This window comes from Crinia signifera, chromosome 7 (genome assembly GCF_055691185.1).
Source record: "Crinia signifera chromosome 7, ASM5569118v1, whole genome shotgun sequence".
NCBI classification, from domain to species: domain Eukaryota; kingdom Metazoa; phylum Chordata; class Amphibia; order Anura; family Myobatrachidae; genus Crinia; species Crinia signifera.
Window position 1 is genome coordinate 37,361,391 of NC_139223.1, and position 22,157 is coordinate 37,383,547.

At 47.1% G+C, this 22,157-nt stretch overlaps 1 protein-coding gene across 9 annotated transcripts in view; it reads left to right on the top strand.

Annotated features, from left to right (window-relative positions):
- Window positions 1-22,157, top strand: part of MPRIP (myosin phosphatase Rho interacting protein) — a 112,879-nt gene that overhangs the window by 67,657 nt on the left and 23,065 nt on the right. For 6 of the 9 annotated variants that reach the window (XR_014450718.1, XM_083152835.1, XM_083152839.1 and 3 more), the window contains exons 5-14: window positions 2,673-2,757; window positions 4,278-4,479; window positions 5,404-5,557; window positions 13,021-13,156; window positions 15,520-15,624; window positions 16,429-16,485; window positions 19,752-19,820; window positions 19,910-19,999; window positions 20,442-20,551; window positions 20,723-20,761. Coding sequence is in view for 8 of the 9 variants with exons in the window: in XM_083152835.1 (XP_083008961.1) it covers window positions 2,673-2,757; window positions 4,278-4,479; window positions 5,404-5,557; window positions 13,021-13,156; window positions 15,520-15,624; window positions 16,429-16,485; window positions 19,752-19,820; window positions 19,910-19,999; window positions 20,442-20,551; window positions 20,723-20,761 (1,047 nt within the window). In the remaining variant the exon portion in view is untranslated. The remainder of the gene's footprint in view (window positions 1-2,672; window positions 2,758-4,277; window positions 4,480-5,403; window positions 5,558-13,020; window positions 13,157-15,519; window positions 15,625-16,428; window positions 16,486-19,751; window positions 19,821-19,909; window positions 20,000-20,441; window positions 20,552-20,722; window positions 20,762-22,157) is intronic. The other 3 variants (XM_083152837.1, XM_083152843.1, XM_083152841.1) reach the window with 1 other exon arrangement.

Below are 22,157 nucleotides of genomic sequence, written 5' to 3' on the forward strand. Positions count from 1 at the left end.
AGACAACGGAAAATATTGGAGGGGATAGGATCGAGCGGGCAGGTGGAGGGAGAAGCGGATTGAAGGATAGAGTGGACTTCAGCAGCAGTGGTGGGGTAAAATGAGGACAGGGGTTGGAAGGAGGGGAGTGGAGATGTAGGAGGGGAGGAGGGAGAGGGTGAGGTCATGGCAGCAGTGATGGCAGTCCTGAGAGAGGAGATTTTGGTTGAAAAGTAGGTAGCAAAATCAGCGGCTACGATGGAGGACGGAAGAGCTGGAGGAGGGGGGGAGAGCAAGGAGTTGAAGGTGGCGAAGAGCCTGCGGGGATTTGATGATTGGGAAAGGATGAGGGACTTAAAGTAGGATTCCTTGGCCAGAGCAAGGGCAGAGCTGAAGGAGGAAAGAATGAATTTGAAATGAAGATAATCCGCAAGGGAGCGTGATTTCTTCCAGAAGCGCTCAGCAGTGCGAGAGCACTTTTTAAGGAATCGGGTGATAGGTGAGTGCCACGGTTGGGGGTTGGAGCATCGAAGGGGGATAGAGGAGGGAGGGCAGGCAAAGTCCAATGCCGAAGATAGGGTGTCATTATAGAGGGAGGCAGCGAGGTTCGGGCAGGACATGAGGGCGATTGGGGCGAGAAGAGGACACAGCGTGTTTGAGAAGGCAGCAAGATCAAGTGTGTTGACGTTATGCCGTGAGACAATGTGCTTGGGAGGGGGGGTGGGAGAGGGGGAAGCAGTGAGGGAGAAGGAGATGAGGTGATGGTCAGAAAGAGGAAAAGCTGAGATAGTGTAGTCAGTAAGGGAACAAGAGCGAGAGAAGACGAGATCGAGGGAGTGTCCTTGGATGTGGGTGGGAGAGGTAGTCCACTGAGATAGGCCAAGAGAGGAGCAGAGAGAGAGGAGTTTGGAGGTGCCAGGATCAGCGGGGTTATCCAAGGGGATGTTAAAGTCACCAAGAATGACAGATGGCAGGTCGGAGGAGAGGAAGTGTGGAAGCCAGGCGGCGAAGTTGTCAAGAAATTGGGAGATGGGGCGGTAGATTGCAGCGACGCGGAGGTGGTAGGGGTAGTATAGACGGATAGAGTGAGACTCAAAGGAGGAGAAAAGGAGAGAGGGTTCAGGGTGAATGACACTGTGGGTGCATGAGGCTGAGAGGAGAAAACCCACACCGCCACCTTGGCGACCGTCAGGCCTGGGAGTGTGAGAGAAAGAGAGGCCACCGTGGGAGAGAGCAGCTGGAGAGACAGAATCAGAGGTGGAGAGCCAGGTCTCGGTGATAGCAAGGAGGTGGAATGCTCTAGAGATAAATAGGTCATGGATGGCAAGGAGTTTGTTGCAGATGGATCTGGCGTTCCATAGTGCACAGGAAAGAGGGGGGGTGGGTTGTGTATTTATGTGGATAAGGTTTTTGGGATTGCAGAAGCGAGGGGGGGTCATTGGGAGGGTGGGGGTGCGGGGGCGAGTGGTCAGGATAGGTATGGGATGGGAGGGGGGAGGAGCAGTTGGAGAAAGTGAAGTTGAGAGATTAACAGCCATGAGGAACCGAAGGTGAGAGGGTAGGTTAGTGAAAGCAGACATTACCAGCAGATGAGTGAGGGAGTGGACAGCTTTCCATAGTGTCCCGCTGTGAAAAGCCGTCCTCCCCAGGGAAAATCACTGAAGCAGGCGAAAACCGCTCAATGTGTATTACAGCCCCGCGATTTCCCCCATAATCATTAACGTACATGCTGGGCAAAATCGCCCAGTGTGTATGGACCTCAAGCAATTTTTGTCTAAAGGTGCATACACACTGTACAATTTTTTTGACCAATTTGGTTGAAAGACCTTTCCATTGAACCCAGTGTCCTGGACGAAAGATTTTGACGAAAGATATTGATGAAAGACGAAAGATCTAGCTACAGTTTATAGGCTCTTTTTGAAAGATATCCAAATTAAGCTTCATACACAGTTGACAAACAATCTTAATGAACAACTGGCGGGTATGCGCATCATCATTCGTTGTTCATCTGTCGTCAACATCTTTCGTCCAGGACACTGGGTTCAATGGAAATGTCTTTCAACCAAATTGGTCAAAAAAATTGTACAGTGTGTATGCACCTTAAGTAAGTCAAAATTGCCTTACTTGCAATCTATTCTAAGCAATCTATGCTAGACAATATTGAGTATAAGTGGGAGAAACACTGGGAGATTTTGGCTAACCTTCTTGGAGATTTGGACTGATGTAGTCAAAATCTCATGCCAAAATTTCACTGTGTGTACACTGTCTTTTTGGTTAAGTAGTTCTGGAAGATCAGGAATCAAGATTAGTACAATGTGTTTGTAAAACAATATGTGTTACTTCGCTGATAAAGTTTGATCGCAGTGCTATTGGTTTGATTAAACAGACTCTTGGCAATAGCAGTGAAGAGAGCACAGAGCTTCCTAATGTATGTTCCCGAACACAGCATTGGTGGAAATGAGCCCTACGAATACTTCATGTTCTCTGTAAATTGCTGCAGAATATTTGTGTGCTATATACATGTAAATGTGCATTCCAATCCTGTTGTACATGCTCTCGCCCTGCAAAAGTGCTATTGGCTGTACTATAAAATTATCGGATAGGCCTCTGTGTTGGAGGCTGACGTGGGGCTAGCGGAAAATGCATCTTTTCAGGGCTATGACTCTAAAGTGTGCCGCCTTTGCTTCTCTTAGGTGGCTGGAAATGCTGATTGTGTACCCAAAGACCAATAAGCAAAATCAGAAAAAGAAGAGGAAAGTGGAACCCCCCACGCCGCAGGTAACCTCTCTTAGTGTTGTATGTGTTCCCCACACCTGAGCGAGTGCAGAGAGTCTGTTGTGTGTGTGACCCCCCCCACACAGGCCAGTGCAGCCCATGTTGCAGATAAGGAAGTGTAAGGTATAACACACTGACCTGGGGCCCCCATAGTTCCCCATGAAAACGCAGGGGGGAGAGTGGCGAACTGCAGTGGAATTCCAACAACCTCGGCCAGCAGCCAGTGATGTCAGAGAGGGTCTATGTGCTTAGCCTTTATGCTCTTACTATACATGGTAATAGGCAACTGGTTGTCTGACTCACCCCATCTGACTCCCTGATTCTGCGTGGGATCCCACAGCTGAAGTGCCAGTTCCGTTACATGTCTCTGGAGGCTTGTGCCACAGAAGGAACAGTGTAGTGTGCCATCATGGAGGGGGACAGCCGGTGGGATGATTTCCAGTGTTTAAGTCTGCCTCTTAAAGAGTTGTCTCTAATGGTGGGCATACATCAACCCGATTTGGACGGATTTTGGCCGATTGCGATCAATCGGCCTGATAAATCGGCCCAAATCGGTTCTTCATGACATGGGTTCGGGTCCGATGCGCGGTCCCGTGCGTATCGGACCCGGCCCCAGGGGTCGGACCGGCGGAACATCCGATGTAGGTCAGTCGGGGCGGTGAGGAGCAGTGGGGGCGGGCGGCTGGGGAGGAAGAAGCAGTGGGGCAGCAGCAGCGCGTTACCAGATTGGGGCGGGCGGCGGTGACCATCAGTGACAGTGTCACTCTCCACTGTCCAGCGCTAGCGGGCGGGCAGCCGCGGCTATTACATCTTTAAAATAACGTGTCAAATGACTGCCCGGCTAATGATTGGCTGAGATAAAGCACTCTCAGCCAATCAGTGGCCTCCCTTCGCGGCCGCTGATTGGCTGAGAGTGCTCTATCTCAGCCAATCAAAAGCCGGGCAGTCATTTGACACGTTATTTTAAAGATGTAATAGCCGCGGCTGCCCGCCCGCTAGCGCTGGACAGTGGAGAGTGACACTGTCACTGATGGTCACCGCCGCCCGCCCCAATCTGGTAACGCGCTGCTGCCCCACTGCTTCTTCCTCCCCAGCCGCCCGCCCCCACTGCTCCTCACCGCCCTGCAGCTCCCTGATATTTTTTTTACATGTGATAAATCGCATGAAAAATGGCACATCAAAGTCCTCAGCGTAGGTGAGCCTCCCGGGGAGCTGCCGGGCGGCTCGGAGGAGAATAGGGTCCGACTTGTCCTTAGGACAAGTCGGCTCTATGTATGGGGGCCTTAAGAAGTGAAAGTGGGCTACAACAGTATGGCTGCTCCCTGCGGTCATACAGCAGTCAGTGAGCCTGTGTGTTCTCTAGCGCTGACAAGTACAAGCGTTGGGGCGTATACATTGAGGCTTGGTCATAAAAAGATAGGACACCCTTTATGTTAGACGGGTTCTATGTATAAGTCAGACTTGTTAAGTGATTTGTCTCCGTTACACTCATTATTTGCCGTGTTCCCCCTTCTGAATATCAGGAACCTGGACCAGCCAAAATGGCAGCAACCAGCACCGGTATCCCCAATGCAGAAAAGGTTCCAGCCACCAAATCCACACTCTGGCAGGAGGAGGCGAAGAGCAAAGACGAGCAGAGCAGTAGTAGCAGTGGCAGTAGTCCCAACCAGAGCCCGCGACAAATGTCCTCCTCCCCGAGTGAGCCCATGCCGGACAGCAAAGTCGGTATGTTTGACGTCTGAGGTAAAGTCGGGACATTTTGTACCACGAGTATGTGGGCCAGAGTTTCCAAACTAGTTTTATTTAATGAATGGTATAACTGTTTCAGTCACTTTATGTACTTTATTTGATTATAAATAAAATAGAGATGTGGGAATAATCGATATAATTTTTGCTGAGGGCCAAGGGCATGCAACTGGTTTGACGAAAGTCCTGTTATTTTGACCCAAGACTCGCTGTTATAGGGGGTTGACCACTTTTGGGTAATCCCTTCACCCTGAGATAGAAGTTGCGTGGGGTTTACCTGTCCGCACCTTTAGCGAGGGTGACCATCCAGTGCATGGGTCTTCAAACTGTGGCCCACCAGATGTTGTGAAACTACAAATCCCAGCATGCCTTGCCACAGTTTTAACACTCCCTTATAGCAAAACTGTGGCAAGGCATGCTGGGATTTGTAGTTTCACAACATCTGGAGAGCCACAGTTTGAAGACCCATGATCCAGTGTGTGGGCATTTTGTATTGAAGATGAGAAGGTAATGTACTACTTGTCATTGGACGAGCATGAATTCTCTTTCTCCAATGAGGAATGCCCATAGTTTAAATGTTCTGTTGGGACTAAAGGGACTTTCTTTAGGTTTTACATGTACACTGATTCTATAGTGGAGGTTGCTACTTATAGGGATAGATTTAATTAGCCGCAAGCTCCCATTGGCTGGCTGTGTGTGCTTCCAGGTGTTGTGGAAGGTGAAACATTGCTTATATTAGCTCAAACCTCTTTGATTAGAGGCCAAGAATACTGACATCCTGGTCGGGGGTGTTTAATATTGAATAACACCTTTTATAAGAACTGTTCTAGACATTCTCCAGTCAATGTTCAGACATTCTCCCTATTTTTACTGTAACAAGCATCCTGTACTGTTGGCTTCCAGATAGTACCATGGTGAATGGAGACCGAATCGACAGCGGGCGTAAGACTCGAGTGGAAAGCGGCTATTTCTCATTAGAGAAGACTAAAGATTTAAAGACAGAGGAGCAGCTCCCACAAGCCCCACCCTCGCCTTCCACACCCGAAGCACCAAGCAGGTATAGTGTCTTCAGTGCCCCCGACCAGGAACAAGACCCCTTTCCTTCCCCAGGTAACAACCACTGCCAGCAGCAGGAAGCACAGCAGGCTGAGAGATCGCCACCTGGGCCTCTTCACATTGCCAACCGAGAATATGCCGTCCTAGCCGACGTTCCCCGAGCCCGCAGAATCACACACCGAGAGGTCTTCCAGGTAGAGCGGAGGCGGCTGGAACAGAAAACCCGGGCACGGAGCCCAGGGAGGGACGAAGTGGCACGTCTTTTTGGCCAGCAGAGAAGGTGAGGTCTCCACGCAGATTTATTCTAAATAATCTTAGCAAATATCAGCCGCTTTGTGGACTGAAATGTGTGTAGGGGCGGGTGCTGCTGTAGAACTAGAATGATATGTGAATTCATGTATGCAGGTATTGATGGGCATCCAGAAAGTGTTCACAGCGCTTCACTTTTTCCACATTTTGTTATGTTCTACATACAACACCCCATATTGACAACGCGAAAAAATGTTTTTGGGAGATTTTTGCTAATTTTATAAAACCTAATCACATATACATAATATTCATAACCTATCCCACAAAGCTCAAAATTTAGGTCAGGTGCTTCTGTTTCCACTGATCATTCTTGAGATGTTCCTACAGCTTAATTGGAGTCCACCTGTGGTAAATTCAGTGGCTTGGACATGATTTGTCCAGACTGGGGCAATGATTCATCTGTCAGCAGGACCACGGCCCTAAGCACACAGCCAAGATATCAAAGGAGTGGCTTCAGGACATCTCTGTGAATGTCCTTGAGTGGCTCAGACTTGAATCTGATAGAACATCTCTGGAGAGATCTGAAAATGGCCGTGCACCAACGCATTCAATCCAACCTGATGGAGCTTGAGAGGTGCTGCAAAGAGGTATGGGCGAAACTGCCCAAAGATAGGTGTGCCAAGCTTGTGGCATCATATTCATTAAGACTTGAGGCTGTAATTGCTGCCAAAAGGGGCATCAACAGAGTGTGAGCAAAGGCAGTGAATACTTTGCCATATTGTCATGTTATGGGGTGGTGTGTGTAGAATTTTGAGGGGAAAAATTAATTTATCCCATTTAGGAACAAGGCTGTAACACCACAAAATGTGGAAAAAGTGAAGCGCTGTGAATACTTTTCGGATGTGTGTATATATAATCTATATATTTGTAAGATGAGTAACTGCTCTGTAGAGTATATTGTGTCCCGTAAATATAAAGTACTGTATGTTTTCCACAGTGAGTTGTACACTTCTGGCCGATCGTCCCTCTATGTACTCCCCTCCCACCCCCTTCCGTGGGACAGAGGTAGACCACTTGCTCAGTGCAGACCAGAAGGTGATAACAATGGAACCTGTCTGATCCTCTGTGTAGGAGGTAGAGTACATAAAGGAAAGGTCTAAAGATGCAAAGCTAGGCAACCAATGACTCCCAGCCTGAAGCTGGCCACACACGCTCAGCCCGTGAACAGCGGTGGAGAAATGCAGTGCGCTGGCTTTCCGGTGTGTGGGCCGAGCAGCTAGATCTCCTCTGCCTGCACCTGGCTTAGTGCGATGGCTGCGTGGACAGGCTGGTGTCTGCCTGCACCTGGCTTAGTGCGATGGCTGCGTGGACAGGCTGGTGACAGTCCATGACCTAGTACCTGCTAATGACTATTCTTACATCAGGCATTCTCTTGTTTGTGGGTCCTTCAGACCCAATATCTCAGACTGTTCCCCAGCTGTATCCAGCAGAACGCAGCTAGTGCCATTTATGATAACCATGTCCTTAGCACTGATCATGTCCACCATATGTGGATTTCTGGGCTAAATGGGTCTTCGAGCAATGACTGGACGTAATCAGAACGTAAATTAGACACTGGGACTTTAGAGAATAGGTGGATCTGTTTGTAGCTCCATGTATGCCCATGGCTATATGCCACCTGACTTGCTGATGAGGAGTCCAGCACGTGTGGATAAGGATGTCCTTGAAGTTATACAGCACTGCATGAAATAACTCTCCACTGCCGTCCATGAGCACAAACTGTACTAACCCACTAACCATTCACATCTGGAGGTATGAACACCACCTTACTAACCAGTCCCACCTGGAGGTATGAACACCTAACTAACCCACTAACCAGTCTGGTAAGGAGGTATGAACAACTAACTAACCTCCTAACCAGTCTGGTAAGGAGGTATGAACAACTAACCAACCAACTAACCAGTCTGGTAAGGAGGAGTGAACACCTAACTAACCCACTTACCAGTCCCATCTGGAGGTATGAACACCTAACTAACCCACTGACCAATGTGGTAAGGAGGTATGAACACCTAACTTACCCACTAACCAGTGTGGTAAGGAGGTATGAACACCTAACTCACTAACAAGTCTGGTAAGGAGGTATGAACACCTAACTCACTAACAAGTCTGGTAAGGAGGTATGAACACCTAACTCACTAACAAGTCTGGTAAGGAGGTATGAACACCTAACTCACTAACAAGTCTGGTAAGGAGGTATGAACACCTAACTAACTCACTAACAAGTCTGGTAAGGAGGTATGAACACCTAACTAACTCACTAACAAGTCTGGTAAGGAGGTTTTATCACTGTGGAGCATGATCTCACTTGGAACCTTACCTGCCTACTGTATACCACTTGCTGTGTCAGGTGTGGTGACTGGTGCTCTGCTTCTCACCTAGTAAGTGTTACCGCTGTAACATACTAATCTGTGTCTTCATGGGGTACACCTGCAATCACTAAAGCAGATCTAGGAAACCTGTACACTAGCCCCATTCTCTGCCTCGCTGTAATGGGATCCTGTGTATCCACCACTAAATGAGTATATTGTTCAGTAATGTCCATAGACTACTCTCTACAACTAGGGTTCTCTAGTAGTATTTTATACAGGGCCTGATATATTCTATAACCGGAACCTGCCCCTGTCTGTCAACAACCCCACTGTGTGCAATTTACCCTTTCCTTAATGTCCAGGCCTGGCATCAGGAGGAAGTGCGATGTGCTATAGCTGACCCACAAAGACTGCATGACAGTCAGCCACCTAAATGCTGCCGCCATTGTACCCCTATGGATAGACAAAGTGTATGTCTGCGCCAAGTTAATTAGGACATCGCAGTGTCCTTCAGTAGCTGATAATGCCTATCACAGCAAGGTCACCGATTGTCTGGGTCAGGGTGCAGTGGCGTAGCTAGATATTCGTAGGCCCCATAGCAAAAGTTTGTGAGGGCCCCCTATTTAGCAACTGATGGTGAAAAATGTATGTAAAACATATTACTTAGACAGTAAAGATGGGCCCCCTTCCCCTCTGGGCCCCATAGCAGCTGCACCCCTTGCACCTATGGTAGTTACACTCTTGCTGGGAGGAGTATGGTATAGAGCAGAAGAAGATGGCATTTGCCTGCCAGGAGTTGTGGAACCACAAGTCCCAGCATGGCCATAGTTTTAGCTTTGTAACGAAGAACCACAACTTGCCTAAAGTGTGTTATTAAAGCATAGATTGTAAGCAGGAGATTGTAAAGCTAAACTAGTTTCAGCTAAACTAGTTTCAGCACAAACTGAGTATCCCGGGGGGAAGGAATTTGCGTTACACGTCCTCTGCTCTTTACCGTATCTTCCACCGTCTGCTTTATTAACGGTTTCTCTTCTGGGTCTTTTCCGTGCCAGACGTTTCAAATTTACAGTAAAATACAGTAAATATACAAAAATACATCAGCAAAACTCCTCTGGCGTATACATCTTAGTCAGACGTCTACGCCTCCGAGCACTTGCTGAATGCTCTAAATGTACTTGAGCTACAAGAGATCATTGATTAAATGTGGCTGTACAATCTGTCTCTGTTATGACGGCGCTCAATTACTCACCCAATCAAAATGATGCAGTGGTCTCATTGCTTTCCCATCATGCTTTGTGACCACCGATGCCAAGCATCTGTCATACATTTATTTTATTTTAAGCAATTTTTTTGCCCTGTACTGTTTGCCTGGCATGGAAAAAGATGACATTTTCTGCTTTAGACTTCTCTAATGGAACAAATCACCTGCTCACAGCGAAGGTGGCCATTTTGGAGGACCATACGAGCAGTTGGCCTACCAGCTCATTAAGGACTCGTGGCAACATAGAGGCTTAAGACAAACCGTGCCTCTTTGGTTCCTAGAGAGTTGATTGGCTGATCGAACCTCATGAGTTCCGCCCACAAAACGATTGCCTGCGCTGTGACTTGGTGTACACCCCTAGTCTGATGTCTCTCAGCAAGACAGGTGATATAAATCCGCTGCAACTTTGACCGCTGTCTAATGTAATGACAGCGACCTGACTAATAACGATCATCTCTGCCAATAATATTCGTTAAATGTGTTTTGATGATTTATTCATGATGACCCCTTTTTGATTGATGATTTCACTGATAATTTGATGTTTTATTGATTTTTGTTTTACCCCCTTATTTTCCTGGTATAGTACACTCATTTTCCAGCCTTCTTTCTGTTTCCAGGTCTTGTTGCTCTTCACCTCCTCCTCCTGCTGTGCTGCTGTGCGAGGTGGCCATCTTTTCTGAGCCCGCTTCGCTGCCATCTCGTCTTAGTGTCCGAGTATATGAGACAAGAGATGTGACTTTCTGTCCTAGGAAAAACAAGTTGTTGTTGTTTTTTTTTCCTTTATTTATTTTATTTTATTTTTCTCTTCCCCTCCGAATATCTGCTGTCTCTTCTGCTGACTCACTCTGATTTGTAACGCCTTTGTCTGTCTGGGATACTGGCAATAAAGTTTGCCTGTTTGACAAAGCTATTTGAAACTTAACCTGTGGTAATGGGTTTTGGTAATAAGTTTATTTAACACCATGGTACAAAGAGTACATGTGCTGTAACCCATAGCAACCTGTTAGATTGCCTTCCCCTATTTAGTTGGATGACCGTTGGCTGTTTTTGGGCTGACGTGGCCTGAGCACCAAGAGACTTGATTCGTTCCGAATATGGCGGCACACGTTTCGGCAATATTGAACGGATCATAACTTTTCCAGTTTAGGTGTGACGTGATTGGATCACATTGGTGACTGTTGTGATCCAGTTGATCTATAACTGACTATTCAGTCATCCTTGCTCCGTATGCGCCAAAAATCCGGGCAACTTGAAATTATCAGTACCTATAGGTTTGCAGCAATATTGCTTGATGCTAGCAAGTCATACACATTGGTTGCTATGGTGACAGTACATGCATGTTTGCTTTGTGTTATTAAATGTCATTGGATAATTTAATAGTTGAAGATCAAATTCTGTTCCGATATTTCTGATGTATATTTCACAGTGCATTCAATTAATAACGAAAAGACAAAAATGAACTGTTTTGTAACTTGAACTCCTTTCTTAAAGCTGAAGAAAATACCTTAATGAAGGATTTTATCATGTCCTAATGAATAACACTGTCCCAAATGGACCATAAACCTGGCGATGTCATAAGCCAGTGTTCTAGACCAAATAAAACCAAGATTGATGTAATTCAAAAGATAAGATTATGATTCAATTGGCATGGCAGTTCTTTTGATCAAGTGCAACAAAAAGCCCAGCAGCCATTATGTGAATGCGTAGGCCGGTCAGCTGACTTGAATGGGGGGAAGGCGAAACACTACGTCGGTGGCCTCCCTTCATACCGCAGAATCCTTTCTCTCTGGAATAAAAATATATGTTGCTCCATGACGCTCTTCGCTGCCCATATTGTACGTCCGTCTGCCCAGTGTTTCGTAAAACGCAGCTTTTTCCCCCACAGAGAATTTGCAATTGTTTAATAAGTGGCTCCGGAGCCCAGGAGCAGACGTTATTTATTGGCTCATAACTGTACAAGATCAAAACGTTTGCAGAGAAGAGGCAGATGCTTGACTGAACTTACCTTGTGATCTTGTTAACTCGGAACAACTGCCAAAAATCCCCCGCTGCATATGTGTGTGTATAACTGCTGATTACTTAGGGTGGCGGGGGGGGGGGCACTGTACAGTTATATCTGGACTTGGCGCTGACCTGCAAAACTCACACATCTCTTTATGGACTTCTCCACAAAAATAGTCATAAGTTGGGGTCTCGTTAAGTACGGATGACCGAATCATTGTCGGAACAGATTTCTCCTTCAAAGAGTCCAACGGTGCTCGCTATAAACGGAAACACTTTCACAATTTATTTTTTCTTCTTCAAAAAGTCCTTCTTTGAAGTGGTTCCCTAAATCCTAAATTGAAACCACCCCTGAGCTGACCTTAGATAATGTTGTTTGAAGTTACAACTTTGCACTTTTGTCTTTTCGTCTATTGAGCTTTATTTGGAGCAGACTGTATTGTACGGGGTGGTAGTGAAGGCTGCCATATCCTTGCCGTACCGACAATGGAGGCAGCCATAGTCATGCAGGGGGCTGCTTCATTCTGCTTTCCTGAGGCTCCTCAGTTTCTTATAACCCCAGCTGAACACTGGGTGTGATGGGTGTGAGCCAGCTACCACCAATCACAAACTGCGGTCAAACGATTGTGGCTTGTGATTGGTTCTTTTAAGTCGCATCCCTTACAAGTGACGTTTTAAAAGCAGTTAACCAGTCCCGTTCGTTATGTTGGGGCCCGTTACTGTTTGCTGCTGGCAATTTTACAAATAAGTAGTATGTTTCTTTTCTTAGTAAAGCTAGTTGTTTTATCATGCTTCTATTTACTCAGTATGTAATTTATAGGTTTATGTGCAGTATATGATATTGGCTTATAATGCAATGTTTGTGGAAACTATTAACATAGAGTCAAACAACCGATCCGCCTCATAAAGTGTTTTTTTTATTGCTACCACAAATACATTAAAGGTGATGGATGAGCACATTTATGGTGTTTTTAAAATGCTAGCAACACCAACCAATAAAACCATTTGTCATCAACACAGAGGGGAAGTTTACTCGAGCATTGTGTTACCTGCGGTTAGTTGATTTAGTTAATCCATGCAGGAAGACATACCAGGGCAGGTGAAAACATGGCGTTCGGTATAAAATAATGCCCAGATCCATCCAGACGTTCCCTCACTGAGCTTACCTCTAAGGGTCTGATTCATAGGTGCACACAAGCATGCTGTTTCGGTGTTTGCTTAGTTCAGCGATTCTTTAATTCAGAAACCCCTCCTACAGCCCATATGTGTATTTACATAGGCGTGCGGGTCCGATGGTATCAGAAATCGAGCGATTAATCGATGGTGGTTTCCTGGAGTAAACACGCACAAAAAAAGTGAAAAGTGGTCATGAGGGTGTGTTATGGGACTGTAGTGAGCGTGTCGGTGAAAGTGGCTCCCTTGTACATGACCACGTTTTATTTGTTGGCGTTGCAGTTGCTTTATTACGCTTGCTCTCTGGGAATGGTGACGAGTAGGAGCGGGGATCTTTGTTATACCTGCTGTATGTATTTTCCCTGTGGTCTTGGCTCCGTTCCCACTTTCCTCCCTCGTTCTGTGTCTCAGGCGCTCTCTGGTCATCGAGAAGTTTGAAGCTCTGGATATTGAGAAGGCGGAACAGATGGAGACTAGCGCTTCCGCAGCTTCCAGCAGTGAGGCCCGGCAGGGCCGCAGCGAGAAGCGCGCCTTCCCCAGGAAACGGGTAACCACCTTTCTAGATTGACTGCGGTAAAGGCAGAGAGAGAAGACCTCACCCTCCAATAATGTTTTACTGTTAGAGAAAAGCAGGTCTTTCCCCTTGGGTTTGGGTCATGGGGTCGACCGTAATTAAGTTGGTAGTCAATAGGTTGACCACTACTGATCGACACATGAAAAATGTTAACATGCATTACATCGACATGGTCAAACGGTCGACACAAGCAATGAGCTGACATGCGTTTTCAATGTGTTTTTATTTTTGTATGACTTTGTCGTCACAAGTAGACCTAGACACCATATAAGTGTGGCACCTTTACTCGCCATGCTCTGGGCCCGGTACCTCGATACGCTCGGCACACCTATTATAATCTCACTCTATGCCCACCTATGCCCAGTATGAAAAAACACTTTTTTGGGGTGGAAAAAATGTGAAAAACTCATAATGAACTTTTCATCATGTCAACCTAAAGCATGTCAACCTTTTTCATGTCGACCAGTAGTGGTTTACCTATTGACTGTCGACCTAATTACCGTTAACCTATCGACCACATACCTTCCGGTAGGGTGGTGATGCCTGTGATTTATAAGCAGAAATAAATGTGTGTTTCTGCACCCGTTTATCACAGTCCCGGTGTTTCCGCAGCCGTTTATTGCAATCCCAGTGTTTCCTCACCCGTTTATCACAGTCCCGGTGTTTCCTTCTCTGCTGCGGTTGCAGGACGGAGCATGTTGCATTAGCACTTGATGGGCAATTTGCAACGTTCTTCTTTTTGCCAATCTCCTTCACTGCCTCCCTGTGCACCTGATGATGACGTTCTGTCCTTCCACCGCAACTGACTACTAGTTCTTCCAACAAGAACAATACAGCCTATCACAGGCATGGCCGAACTGTGGCCCTCCAGCTTTTGAGAAACTACACATCCCAGCATGCTTTGCCATAGTTTTATAGTTTCTTAATGGCAAAGCATGATGGGTCTAGCAGAACCATTGCTGAAGTGACACAGGTGCGTTCTCCCGTACCACGTGCCTCTAGCTTTTGGAGCTGAATCTTCTTCATACCATGGAGACAAAATGATACTTTGCCGTTCTTCATGTCTTTGCGCTTTTCTCCATGCAGAGTAGAACTGTCATTGTGGTCCTTGGAAACAACGCTACTCTTGATAGATATTTGTAGAACCTGATTGGTTTATACTGGTAGGACATTTATGAAGGTAATCAGCAGGGCATGTCCATAAGCAAAGCTTGCTGTTGAAGTGTAGCCAGTGGATGCCATTTTAATTTTCCTCCTCCGCAACAAGCATAGGTGCGGTGTCCCTCTGCGAATACAGCCTGCATAAAGGTCCGTACACGCTAATCGTTTGTTTGCCCATTTAGCGATGTTCCTGGGGGTAGATGACCTTCCGTAGCAGGACACTATGGAAAGCCGAGCAGCGATGATGTGGGTGCGTGCATCACTGCACATCGCTACACACACGGGGCGGCTTTCAAACTGAAAGCAGCTCAGAAGAGCGGCTGCTTTCAGCTCAGTCGTCCAGTGTGTATGGGCCTTAAGTCTCACCATGGGGTACAAGAGGAATTTGGGTACTTATGTAATATCTGGGCTCCCGTTTTTCTTATGAGACCGCGTCCCCTGCCGGGGCTCGCTGCGCTCGCCACACTATATAAAATCAACTCCATGCGTAGTTGGATAGTAGGGGTATGAAAAAATTGGGTGCATTTAACATGGGAGCCCAGATAATACATAAGTACCGGAATTTGGAATGCAGCAATATTTTTCTCTCAATGTTGGTGTTGAAAAGCATTGCGCATCCTTCTTATTGGTTGTAGCAATCCATCATTAGGTTGCATCGTGTGCGATGTTGCCAACAGGCTCCTGTGTTTCCTTTTACATAGGATTAGGTGTAAGGACCATTGTCCGACCGACGTGCTGGAGGAAGTGCAATCTAGCCAGTATGGGCAGATAGACACGTAGTACTTGCAATCATTGTCAGGCCTTTGGGCCTTATTCTAGTTCACTCTTTCTGACAAAATCCTTCTTAGATGGACAAAACCATGTGCACTGCAGGGGGGCAGATGTAACATGTGCAGAGAGAATTAGATTTGGGTGAGTTATTTTGTTTCTGTGCAGGGTAAATACTGGCTGCTGTATTTGTACACTGCAATATAGATCTCACTTTGAAGTAAAACCCCACCTAAATCTAACTCTCTCTGCACAAGTAACATCTGCCCCACCTGCAGTGCACATGGTTTTGTCCATCTAAGAAGGATGTTGTCAATGTGAACTAGAATAAGGTTCTTTGTCTCTTCTACTCTTATATTTCCACTGCAATAAGTCGTCGTTTTACCTCTTTGGCTCTCTATTCACAGGATGAGACAGGGATGGCCTCTATTCCTGATGTATCGGTCTCCACTATGTCCCAATACCGAAGGGCCAGGTCCCTGGATCGCCGTTCCACAGAGTCTTCGATGACGGTGAGACAGTGGGACAAGGCTCGGGTCACATGACACTTGGTCCACTCGCTGCATTGTCTCCTTTACTCCATAAAGCATGGGCACAGCTGTCATATGGAATGCCCGTGTCGTCGGTGGAAGGGGCACGGAGTGGTTGGGTCTCTTTGCTTTATGCAGAGATATGCGTGGCATGCCGAGCTCAGTCCCTGCTTCACAAATAGCTGCCGTGCACACAGGCGCCCTTGGAAACGTCTGTGCATTCGGGCTTGTCTTTATTTAAATTGTAAACCCGAGTCTAAGCGATACAGTTCCGAGGGTTAACGGATGGAGCAGATAAATTATTTTAGCATTGACCCCGTTCCCCCTCCTCATTTATCCTTAGTGTATTTCTGTATGTTTGGGAGCAGGAGTTATTCTGGTGACTGGTCACGTGACCGGGCCCCAGTGTATAAGAGGCTGAGGTGACACTTGTACGGACAGATAAGTACGTGAGCAGGCTCCGGCAATGAAGCTGGATGACGGAAAGAAGGTTTGTCTGCTCACCCTGTTGTCATTAGAACCCATGCACTCCCCCCCCCCGACCCTGGGCTGCAACTTCACTTTCACATTTTAGCAGTACTGATGATCTATAAACCTGCCCAGGAACATCATTAACAAAGCATCTTCTTATTTACTGTGTATATATAGTATTGTTTTTATGTGAACATAGCTGAAAGAATGCTTCTCTTGTGCTTGTAACGCCAATCAGAAATGAGCCTTGGGGGCTGATGGGTAATGTTCTGTGTTACTGTATGTACGCTTATTATATTCTCATTCTATCTGCAGCCCGACCTTTTGAATTTCAAGAAAGGCTGGTTGACCAAACAGTACCAGGATGGGCAGGTGAGTCATGTTTGCACAAAGTGACAATGCTGGTTATACATAGTTGGCAGATTATCCTGTTTAAAAAGGAACATACATTCATTACACAGGTTCCATGGCTGTCGGACTTTGCCCCATTTCACCCAGTTTTAATCAGTCCAAGAAACTGCATAATCCGTGCGTCCCTGACCTGGAAACCTGTGTAATTCATATGTGTCCCTTATTAAGGGCATGACCTGGGAGGGAGGGAGGGGGTGCTCGTGGGTTGGGTAAAATGCAGTTCCAGCCCCTTGTGCCTGATTTTGCCAACACTCACTTTTGGTGATTTCTAATAACAAACCATAAAAAGTTGAAAATGGGCCTTTGGGTAATATACAGAGCGGAGGCAGGCGGACAGTGTGTGTAACTACTAGTCCCAGCATGCCCTGTAGGCCTGAACAGCGCACAGCATACTGACACTTGCAGTTAGATATCATGACGTAGCAGCTGATAAGTGGGGTACTGTTAGTACCGAGCGCCAAAATCATATGATCGTACATGAGGCCGCCATTGTAACGCAGAGATGCTATAGCCGTATAATGGAAGACGCTGTGCATCTTGGGAAATAAGAATTGTGTGTACCAAACCTGTACATAACTATCCCTGGGTGCAGCTATTACGTATCCCCACTTTGCGTTCCCCGCAGTTGGGTGAGATATGGGCAGGAGGGTCTGTATAGAGTTAAGGGAAAGTTTCTAGCTTGTTCTATGTAGGTCATCTCGTCTTGCATTTGGCCACAAGAGTACCTGCAGGAGAACGGTGCCTAACCGCTTTTATTCCTGTTCATTCGCACTTTGCACCCATTCTGTCTTGTTACAGGACAAGGACGTGAATAGTGATAATGGTCAGGATGCAACATATATTATATATGTATATTGTTCTTATGTGACTGGTAAATGAGCAGGAACCCTCTCTCCAGCCCCTGCAGCAGCAGGTGTACAGTCTGACCTGTGACCGTGGCTCTTCCTACCACACAGGGGTCACGTACCCAGCATAATGTGTTCTGCCTGTGTGGCTTCCTCAGTGCAGACAGCATGCTCGGCAAGGAACAGGGAGCCTGAGGTTGTGCTTGTTGTGATGTGAGCTGGAAGTTATGCAGACACTGTATGTGTGTGTGTGTGCAAGCAGAGGCAGGGAGGGGAGGGGGCTGGTTACATCATGACCTTATTACAGCTGCCAGCTGCGGCCCCCCCTGGGACTGCGGGATACTGGGAGCCGGGGAGGAAGAGAATCGCTCGGGGTACTGTTACAGCATGAGCAGACACTCGGAGATGGATTTAGCAGGGGCTGGGAGCTGGTAATACAGGCAGGTCTCTATTTCTGTGAGGGGGCGGACCTCCTCTACTGCTTCCTTGTTCAGCAACACCGTGAGGTACAATCCTGCTGTGAACTTTTCTCTCTGTTGCATTGTTGGGGGAAGTCATTAGACAATGGAGGTGCTTCTCTTTCTCAGCATTGTCCGCAGTGTGTGTCTCGCTGCCAGGCTGGTCTCCAGGGTGGCACGTATGATAATCCAAGGCGTCCCGGCACACGTAACTTAGTGAGACCTGACAATATTACAGCCTCTACAGGCCTCACATTTCCATGAATCATAAACAAGAGGCCGTATACGCTCAACCACAAAATCACTGACTGCTCTGCTCCACTAAATACCAGCCATCGAGAGCGTTTTGCGTTGAGATTTGCCTGACCACTAGAACCAAACGGTCTTGCTCAGGTGGAGCAAAAATAATACAGGGAGGGGATTTGTGGGACACCATATATTTACTAAGATGGGAGTGGTCTTTCACATGGGATGTTGCTATATGGGCAACCAATCAGAATCAACTTCTTTATTTAGCACCTTTTAGAAGATCATAAATAGAATTCTATTGGTTGCCCATCGCAACATCCCATATTTAAGAAAACTTCTATTTTGGTAAATTGTAAAGACGATGGCACCGTAATGGCACCTGCCCAGGTGCAAAAAAAATGCTTGGCCCCCCCAGCCTAGTACAAAGTTCCTAATATGCCAGTAGTGTAACACGTACTAGCAAGTGCGAGGCAGAGGGTGACAGTGGGGGGAAGATGGTGACGAGGATAGAAGCCCACAGTCTGGCCCTTTTTATGGTCATGCTGCATACGTCTCCTGCATCCACGAAGGCAACCCAGCCAGGCATGGAGCCACCAAGTCCTGCCCACATCTCTCCCATGATCCTGCAGCCTCCTCCCGAGAGATGCACAGATGGATGTCGAACGCACACCACATTCTGGGGCAGATGTGTTCAGCCTGGTGAAGTGATAAAGTGGATATTGCCCTAGCCAATCGGCTTTGAACTGTAATTTTTTCAAACCCAGCCTGTAACTTGGAAGTTAGGAGCTGATTGGCTGGTGCGTTTTAACCTTTCACTTTATCACTTCACCAGGTTTAATACATTTACCTCTCAGTGCCGTAATACTGCTCTCCCGCCCAGTCATCCTTCCTGAGACCACCCCCCATGATCCGACGTCACAAGATCGCACTGTCGGCTTCTCGCTGGTCATTTGAATCCTGCGGAAATGGTCAGGCAACTCGCGAAAGGGAGAACACATTTCTGGTCTGGACCCCGCTGTGCCCCTTAGTTCCTAATTGCCCCATTGCATTGCACATGCAACACCACCTCAGGTTCTATCTCAGGCATGACCTACATACAGTATTAGGCCAATACTGGGTGCAATGCTCTTGTGCAGGCCAGTGATTGATTGTAATGTTACATTGCATCCCTACATAATAAAGGGCCGTACTTTACCATCTAGGAAGCGAAGTACTTTTCTACTAGTTCATACAGTCGGTGATCCATCACAACAGGTAGCCATGTGGTCTATTCTGTGTGTACACTGTAAATCTGGGAACGTTCCTGTTCTGCCACTTGCTGGCCAATAGATGCAGCACAGCACGTCCAATTTTTTAAAATTTTTGCTGGCCCAGCAAAAATGCTTTTTTAACACTCGCTGACAACCTATACAGGCCAATGCTATACTATTGGTCCAGGATCTTGCCATTCTACTCTGCCTGATTGGAGACACACAATGCAAAGATTTGGGAGTTGTCTGACCTTTAAGGAGAAGTTTTAACAAATAGAATAATTTTTTTGTTTTTGTTCTAAAACTCACTGACACACATTCAGCAGCCAATCACAGCAGCCATTATGTATGGGAGAGAATGCATTGTAAGAGGAGTGTTCTCTAGAGCATTAGGAATAATCACCGATTTGTATTGTGTCTTCTAGTGGAAGAAGCATTGGTTTGTCCTGACGGACCAGAATTTGAGATATTACCGAGATTCGGTGGCAGAGGAGGTGAGTGAACACTTGGCAGAGTCTGCTCTTAGTCCCGTACTCCCACCCAGCTGCTTGAAGTCTTTTCCTTTTGTCTATAACTGCCCCAGGCCGCTGACCTTGATGGGGAAATCGATCTGTCCACCTGCTATGATGTCACAGAGTTTCCAGTCCAGAGAAATTATGGGTTCCAGATCCATGTAAGATATCCTGTACCCTTGTGATAGCTTGTGGGTGTCACGTTTAGGGAAGGGGTTAAGTGGAATCGATGGGAGCGCCAGATTCAAATTTTAAGGTTGGTGGGCTAGCTAGTGGGCTGTACCTTTCCATAGCCCCTCCCATTTTCCGAAATTCAAACCCAGCACATAATAATGCAGGCGCACATACGTAAGCAGTTACCATCCGGGCAGTGCAGTGTATGTTTACCCTATGGATTTAAAGGCTGATTCAATGAAACACATACTGTATATACCTGTTATGGTAGGCATAAACATTGCACGGTTACTGTACATCAGTAAAACCAGTAATGTCTGGCTGAGGTCTCACACTGCACTTTATTACGTTCCTAAAAGAACATGCCAAGAGGCGGTTATTAAGTCCGCAAGGTGTAGTTCATTCTAACGAGAACTCTACTTTGTTCAGACAAAGGAAGGCGAGTTCACCCTGTCCGCAATGACCTCGGGGATCCGCAGGAACTGGATACAGACCATTATGAAGCATGTACGACCCAACACAGCCCCTGACGTCACCAGGTGAGAGCCACTTATAATATGCCCCTGTCACAGACCTGGGGATCACCATCTCTTTCACACTCTGTATAAATAAAGTTCCCGCTTCTTCCATGTCCCAGATCCCGCCTCCTCCTTCCGGCCCTTCTTCCTGTTCTCATTCCGCCATCTCTTTAATTTCCATGCAAACCCCAGGAAAAGCTTCTCTCTGAAACTTTCTGTGCTGAAGCCCAGGTTGGAAAGCTGTGTTCTCTCCTGTATTAACGTCTTGTGGTTTGTATTCGTTGTGGTTCACTGCATGCTTTTGCTTCTGATGTCTCAGGGCTTCTTTCCAATGAGCTTTTTCCCGCCCCACGTGCATCTGTCACCTGCACGGTAGAGGCAGCCATTTTGTGGGATGAACAGATACTCTCCGAGCCACACTGCGCTGGCTTCTTGTCAGGCCACATTCCCATGAACAGTGGTTATGCCCACAAAATGGTCGCCTCCAGTGGTGTGCTTTTAGAGACATGAAGAGACACTGATGTCAAGCTGTAAAATATCCAATGGGCCTAGATACATGCTTGCTGCCTGTATGCGATGCCATTACATCCTGGCATGGCAATAATCTACCTCCTCTGCCTTCGTCATGCTGGAACACAGTGCAGGCATCGGATTACTATCGGCTGACCTATCCGGAGTTTGGCTACTTGCCTGTCACTGACAGACATGCATGAAGTATGTTCTTAAGTCTTCCATTGCAGCGCCATTGTTGGGTGCTACGTATAGAGGTGCCCAGGAAAGCATGCGCCACGTAGAGCTTTATAAACCATGCACAGAATCAGAGACATTTTCATTAAACTTGGTTAAAGCTGTAAAGTGCACTTGTTGCCTGCACGCATTTGGAGGCGGCCATTTTGATGTCTCAAACACTTGTCAGGAGAATGCAGCATATCACTTCAGAATACATAAGGCCTGTCTTTGTAAGTAAGTCAGCAGATGGTGGAATTGCTGGGCTACATTTAATTTTTGGGTACTCTTTACTTAGTGCGGCGCCCGTCGCGGGCATCGCGGGTACATTAATGTATGGCCGCGACGCGACCGACGCGATGCCCGCGATTTCCCATTGAAACCAATGTTAAACAGGGAAATCGTGTCGGTCGCGTCGCGGCCGCACATAAATGCACCCGCGATGCCCGCGACGCGATGCTCACGATTTCCCATAGGGAACAATGTTAAAAGTCGCGATGGACCCGATTTTAGTGTTAAATGGCTCAATCAACCCGATTTGGCCATAGGAATCAGTGTTAAATGGGCCACAGAGCCCATTAACCCTTAAATGTCCCCCCAAATTTTTAACGCCACCCCACGATCCACGCCAACCCGAAGCGTGGCGAGCGCAGCGAGCCCGCGAGGGGCGGCGGTACGCGTCCTCCGACCTTTTCATGCCCTACTATCCACGTCGGCGTGGTGTGAGAATATAATAGTGTGGCGAGCGCAGCGAGCCACCGAGCCCGAAGCGTGGCGAGCGGACGCGGATACCTTCACAGTTATACACGTCCCCTTGCGGGCTTCACAGGTGTCCGTGGCGACCCGGACACCTGTGAAGCCCGCGAGGGGACGCGTCTACCTGTGAAGGTATCCGCGTCCC